Raw genomic sequence first — 7,438 nt, 5'->3', positions numbered from 1 at the left:
GATTATCAACAGAATATGGCACGTCAAATTTGCATTTGTTTTTTATATAATATTATATAATCATGCTCAAAACACCAATATCAAAGTGCAGAACTATAATTATCTGCTCTGCCCTTAATTCTTAGTTGCTGTTGTCATAAACATTTGTATTTTTTAAATTATTATCTGGATTATATTAATAAAGTATATGATTCGATTTTAGGTTGCCATGGAAGACTGTAACTTTAACCTTTGAAAGCTGATATTCAAAATAGTTTTCTACAGAAGCATAGTTCCCTTGTTGCATCATCACTCCACCCCACTTTCTCTTTCATACAAGAGGGGAAACAACCACCAATTGTTCATGTGAAGACATTGTTGTGAGCTTTAATAACACACACCTGCAGAAAGAACAGAAGGAAAGGACTGAAAATGGGTAAGCATCTACATCTACGCAATATTACTGTGGCTATAACTATGTTTATACTAATATTATATAGCAAGCTAATTTCTGTTTTATTGAGACAGATGCCCTGTGAAACGAAGTTGGTGATGTGGGCAGTTTATGTTTTCTGCAATGCCTTTTCAAAATGACATGCATTTTTTATTCCTCCACCCCTTGGTTGATTTCATTATCTTGACTTCTTTAAATTGTTGATTTGATCAAGATTATGCAGCATGGCGTTGAGTTAAAAGCTTAAACTCTAATCCAACAGAAGTCAAAAAGAGATCTCATCATCCATCCCTGCTGTTGTTTATCAGTGTAAACCACTATTTTAAGATAAAATATATATATATATATATATATATATATATTGCATCTCTGGCTAGTTTTTGAGACTTCAGTCACGTTTGCAATACATGCTGTGTACGTCAATGTTGGTTAAAAAGCTGTGGTCAGAAAGGATGTGTCATTTGCAACTGTATTTACTGCTTAATGCAAAATGTATTTGCTTAAATGCAAAACTGGCTAAAAAAAGCATTAATGAGACCAGAAAAGCAGGAAAATTATATTTTGTCTTTTCAATGTTCAATTTTGTGGTCTTATGTTGCATGTGAATTGTGCAACAAATTTTGCTGACAAAGTCTTTTAACCTACCAGCCACAATTTAAGCTGTAGACAGCAAAAATACTTTGTTGGGTTATAAGTACTCTTGTTTATTCTTTTAAAAGCGTAAGAGCATATTTTTTTTAGTTAAAATACTCCGTAAAAGATACATCATGCATTTTATAGAGAATATAGGACACAATGCCCCCTGGTGGCATCATGGTAAGACTGAGCAACTCCTTTTATCATAATCTCTAAATTTCCAAACATTTATTCCCATAATTCTGACAAATAAAATGAGATTATTCATTAAATATAATTTAGCCTAATCTTGAGCATGATTAACAATGAACTGGTAACTAAGGTTCTAATTTGATCAACAATAATAAGATTCATACTTAAAATCAGAGCTGTAATAACTATCCCAAAATTATTTTACAGACATTCATCAGCTTTATACACAACTGAAAATCATTAATTTCCAACTCCAGTGAGCTGTTAACCGCTGCAACCGGATTGCTGAATCAGTTGGATTTCTGAATGAATCCTTCTAATTCAGTTTTCAACCAATTCAAAATCAAAAGAAAGAATCAGAAATGTTATGACTTTCTTTTACAGTTTGCTTTCTCTTTTTTTGTGCAGCGAATGCAACCTTTTTGAGTGCAGTGAATGAGACCAATGCAACTCAGATGGAAGCCTTTTCAAGCATTGAAATCTTCAATATATGCATATATTTTGTCGTCTTCGCTCTGGGTATCGTTGGAAACGGGCTCGTCATATTTGTGACTGGCTACAAAATGAAGACGACCGTCAACTCCATTTGGTTTCTCAACTTGGCGATTGCAGACTTCATCTTCATCTTAATCATCATCCTCTACATTGTTACTGCCTTTAACAAGATGGCTTGGCACTTCGGTGACTTCTTGTGCAAGTTTGTCAGCTTCGTGGCGGTGCTGAACATGTTTGCCAGCATTTTTTTGCTGACCGCTATCAGCCTGGACCGATGCCTGTCCACCTGGGTGATTGTTTGGGCTCAAAACAAACGAACTCTTGTCAAAGCCAGGATCATCTGTGCATTCGTGTGGGTTTTATCCATCCTCTGCAGCATCCCCTTTGTCATCAACCGCTTTGTAGAAAATAACCGGTGCATTTATTATGATGAACACTTCAAGTCTTTGGTCATATACAGGTTTATGGTGGGTTTTCTCATCCCTTTCCTGATCATTGCATCATCATACATTGCTATCGGAGTGCGTGCCAAACGTCTCAAAAGGGGGAAGAAGCTTAAGCCTTTCCGGGTCATCATATCTGTGATCATGGCCTTTTTCATATGCTGGTTTCCGTTTCATGTTCAACAGCTGTCCACCGTAATTGCAGAGGAGAATAGTTGGAATGACTTTAAAAAAGTAATAAATGACATAGGACCTTTCGTAAACTGCCTGGTTCATCTCAACAGCTGTCTGAACCCCATTCTCTATGTGTTCATGTGTGAGGAGTTTAAGAAGAAGCTGAAACAGTCTCTACTGCTGGTGCTGGAGACGGCATTTGCTGAAGAACATCTGCCTTTCCGATCATCTCGCCCTTCCACTTGTTCAGGCCTTTCAGAATCACAGGGTCTCAAGATGAATGACGCAACCTTCTCGTCAACTGGCAGCAGCCAGGACAACAAAACATGCTTTTAGAAAATCAGTCCCAGAGATATTCATTCCTTGTATTAGTCTGAAGTGATCCGATAAAGCATTAAGAAGCTTTCCATTTTGCCGCGTTGAATCCCTCATCCCATGTCAGACAAGCAGTGATTCAAAGACTTGTTTGTTCTAAAGTCAATCCAAAGGTGTAATTCATGCACCATTAAAATGACATTTCAGGCAGGTTTCTCAGACACACCCGTTGTTTTCCATTGGTTGGACTAACAGATAGCTCTACCCCAAACTCATGTCATTGGTTGAGTCAGTGTTGTTGCATCTATACTGGTTGGGATGATAAAAATGTTTTGTATTGTTTATGCTTTTTATGGGAAATCTACAGATGTTTTATTATATACTAATGGCTTTGGGAAAATATTTCATACATTTGTAATGTATTTATTTTCCACTGACTTGTTTTACACAATCTTTAAGCCACTTTGCAATAGGCTACTGTTAATTTAGTATACTATTATATGTTTATATAGTACTATGCTTATTTAATCACCAAAACTTCCTCTTTCTCTTTTTTGTATATACAGTAAATACAAAGAACATTTTTAGTCAGAGTGTTAAACTTTACCATGCTTTTATTATGACAAATAATAAGTGTTGGGTGTAATTCATTGCAAGTAACGCAAGTCAAAAAGTAATCAGAAAAGTAATCAAGTAACTAGTAAAGTATTCATTACTTTTAAATTTACAGCAGGTGATGTTCAAATAAGTAATGCAAGTTTGTTTTCCCATTGAATGACAGCTCTCCTGTCCCCATGTTGTGTGTGCTGTGTGTGAACATGATGTTATTGTAGTTCTAGACTAAATGTGAACATGCATTTACTCATCTCACTTGCACAAAAACACATTCAGTATTCATCCAAATAAATAATAACACTGAAATGCAAATGAAAAAATGTGTTAAATAACACAAATATACTTTATGTATTTAATCTCACTTTTATAACCAATGTCTTTGCTGGTGACCTTCAATGATCCAATTAAACCATACAAATAAGATTTTCTTTATTTCATTCGTTCTTTTTTTTTTTTATCCGAGAATGGCAGCACAGATGAAAGGTTTGTTTGAGCTGTGCCCTCTACTGCATTTGCACTTTTACATTTGAAAAAATAATAAATACAAGCAAGCAAGCCCAGCCCAGGTGAGAAAAGGTAATGCAAAAGTAGCACATTACTTTTCATTAAAAGTAACTAAGAAATGCAATTATTTACTTTTTAATAGAGTTACGCAATATTGCAATGCATTACTTTAAAAAAGTAACTTTCCCCAACACTGCAAATAATCATATTTTGAAGGGCAGCTCAAACACTGACTATATTATATGGGCTAATTATTGTAATTAATAATAAGAATAAATAAAATACAGAAGCATAAATACATCAATCTATCCATCCTTCACCACATGATCAGAACTATTTATTTTCAGACTTGCAAAGTGAACAGAGAAACTTGGGTTTCTTCTGCAAGAGCAGTGTTTACCAACCCTGAATAAGCACTATAAATCACCAAGTCTGACGTGTGTTTGTGGAGTACCTGAAATCAACAACACATTGAGAATTGGCATTACTGAAATACAATTCCTCTTATGGCGAATACTACTAAAGCAGGTGCTGAAAGAAAATATAAACCAGACGAAAAAAAAAAAAATTGCTATCTTACAATTGCTTGCTCAAGGAGGTATACAGTGTGTCTCAATGGCTTTTTTTATGTTGTTTTGTTGCTGTTGTTTTAGAAACACAGGTCAATAAACATTAAACTGGTACTAATACGTTAGAGTAATTAGAATTGCATTCCTAGTAAGTCATGGCGACCCATGACATGAAAATGTTTTTTTTCCTAAGAATGAGCCAAACGCCAGAGGGCGGGGTTTCAAGAGCTTGTGTCTGTTAGCAGCTGCTATTACCTCACGCAGACACACTAAAATGGGAGAAACTGTTCTGCCTTTAATGTTAAATGGAGTCAGATAAGGATGGAGAGACTCAAGAAGAAGTGACAACATGTAGAATGCAACAGGACGTCTCTGAATGGTTAGTTGATGAATTTATGTTGCTGATGTGGAGTTAACTATCTTCAATTAGGATATTCTGTCATGATAAATCTATAAATTGCTCATATATGAACTGTTGTGAGATGCACACAGAGTGACTTTCTATTGCATGTGAAAAGATGGATGCTAAAGTTTGAGCTAACTCACAAATGTCCTCTTATACAACAACTTTTCCTCTTCTCAACATGGACTGCGTGTTCCTGGGGGCGGGGTTTATGTAAATTCTAGGGTTAGTGATGTCACTAACCCGAGAGGAATGTTGTGTAGTCCCAACCAGCCGTTTGTTGTAGTCCTTTTCTTTAAAAGCAAATATCTTCCTTTGCTTTGAACTTTGAGCGTTGTAACTTAGCAGATGTTGTTTATGCTCAAACAGCAACATTACACACTAACTAAAGTTAGAAAAGTGAAATCACACTCAACCACCCCTTTAAGGAAAATCAGTATTGTCCTCCACTGTATAATATTTGTGCATGGTGTTGTTGGCAATGGACTGGTCATCTTCATCACAGGCCTCAAAATGAAAAGCACTGTCAATACCATCTGGTTTCTGAACCTGGCAGTAGCAGAGTTCTTATTTTCATTCTTCCTGATCTTTAATATAATTCATGAATACCGTGAGTTCGACTGGCCTTTTGGTAAATTTATGTGCTTCTTGAGCAGCCTGGTGACCTTGTTGAATATGTTTGCCAGCACCTTCCTGCTGACAGTGATCAGTCTGGACCGCTGCCTGTCCGCCTGGCTGGTGGTGTGGTCCCGGACCAAACGAACTGTCCTGAAAGCAAGGATAATTTGCCTGCTTATTTGGTTAGCGTCAGTTGCTTGCAGCCTGCCTTTAGTCATCTCTCGGAAAACGATTTCCCCTTCTGCACAACAAACGCTGTGCATTCATTACATTCAGGAACCAGAACCATATTACAAGAGGCTAGTACTATATAATGCGAATGATACAATGCACATAATGAGGGATAATGTTCATCCAGCCTCTGCTTCGCATCGGGGTCCAAATCATCCTGTCAGGGGTTATTTTGAGAGAACCACCGGCTGGACGTACATTATCCCTTACGTATGACGTAGACATAGCTTAAGCTTAGTTTAGAATAGACGCCACTCACAAAAAACGCGTAACTCTCTCGTGAACACGTGTATGACCTTCGTTGGAAGCCAGTGATTATATTTTATATAGTTTCAAATATGTATATACCAGATTAACCAGAAATTGGTCATTGTATTGTGTATTTGTGAGTTCTGTATGTTCTTTATATGGACTCTAATGTTTTTTTTCCTTAAGTTCCCATGTTTCCTTCCGGTCTTCCTGTTCCTTTCCCCTTTGTTTAGTTGATTTCTATAGTTACTCATTGGTTACTTGTTTGTTTTCACCTGAGTCTTGTTTGGTTCCACATTTAGCCATGTATTTAAGCCTTCATTTTGGTACTTCTCTTGGTCTCTTTTTTTTTTTTTTTTTTTTTTGCTTTTTTTTTTCTGTAAATAAACTAAATCTGCTGCAATTGAGATCCTCTGTTCCTCTTCCCTTGCCTACACCATGATGGTATTTGTATCTCATTTTAATGGGTTTCTCTACATACTGAAATGTAGGCTTATTGTCTTTGCTTTGCAGATTGTTTGAATATTGTTTTATATAACAATTAAAGGCAACATTAAATCAAATATTAATGACTACACAGTAACAATAATTTTCTGATTTAGTTAGGCCTATTTCAACTTACTTATTGTGTGTGTGTGTGTGTGTGTGTGTGTGTGTGTGTGTGTGTGTGTGTGTGTGTGTGTGTATAAGCATACTTAAAGGGATAGTTCGGCCAAAAATTGAGCGTCAGCATCAGTTCTGGCAGGCCAGGTACAGGCAGGTCAAGACGCTGCTAATGCTATTTGCTAACAACACTGTCCCGACAGCTGATCTGCTACAGCTGAGCTGCATTAGCTGGTTAACTCCCCTCGCTGCTCAATGGCCAAAGCTCAAACAAGGCGCCTTATTTAAAGCACATTCAGTTTGCTCTACATGCTTGCTGCTTGCTTCTGCTGCCCGCCACCTCCCCAGCTCCTCCTTATGCATAACGTGGCATTTGCTTTATGTCATGTTGCCTGCTCTGTTCACAGGGGGGATATTTTAGCTCTCACAGTCCTAAACTGTGTGAGTGTTCCCTAATGCTGCTGCTGCTGTCCTCTGACTCTGCTATTTCATGGTGCTCATGAAAGGTCAGAGGACTCCCTGAACAGAGCCATACCGCCAAATTTCAATTCAGGAACATCAACTTGTTTGCATTCTATTCAATAAAAATTCTTTCATTATTTTTATTGTCTGTGTGTTCTTGACTTAATGGATCTGACAGAAATTACATTAAACCCATGATTTACTCACCCTCAAGCCATTCGAGATGCATATGTCAATCATTTTTCAGACAAACACATTTTCAGTTATTTTAGAAAATGTCTTAGATCTTTCAGTGGTTATAATGTCAAGTCCCAAAAATGTGCATGCATCCTTCACAAAAGTAATCCATCCTGCTCCAGGGGGATAAACGAAGGCCTTCTGAGGGTAATCCGTGCGGTTTTGTCGTAAAAATATACATATTTAAAACTTTATAAATGAAAATAACTGGCTTCCGGCAACGGTTGACGCGCGTTCACAGGAGATGGATGCCGGCGTA

The 7,438-nt window shown here is 37.1% G+C and overlaps 1 protein-coding gene across 1 annotated transcript; it reads left to right on the top strand.

The window, feature by feature from the left end:
- Positions 1-312: 312 nt before the first annotated feature.
- On the top strand, positions 313-3,718 carry LOC308693109 (C3a anaphylatoxin chemotactic receptor-like). The gene is made up of 2 exons (XM_081369851.1): positions 313-415; positions 1,670-3,718. Exons 1-2 carry the CDS (start codon positions 412-414, stop codon positions 2,707-2,709), a joined length of 1,044 nt encoding a protein of 347 aa, XP_081225977.1. The 5' UTR covers positions 313-411; the 3' UTR covers positions 2,710-3,718.
- The last annotated feature ends 3,720 nt before the right edge of the window (positions 3,719-7,438 follow it).

The sequence above is a fragment of the Scardinius erythrophthalmus genome, assembly GCF_964197995.2.
Source record: "Scardinius erythrophthalmus genome assembly, chromosome: 7".
Lineage (NCBI taxonomy): Eukaryota > Metazoa > Chordata > Actinopteri > Cypriniformes > Leuciscidae > Scardinius > Scardinius erythrophthalmus.
Note: the sequence above shows the minus strand (reverse complement) of the source record. Positions and strands in the feature narration are given on the sequence as shown.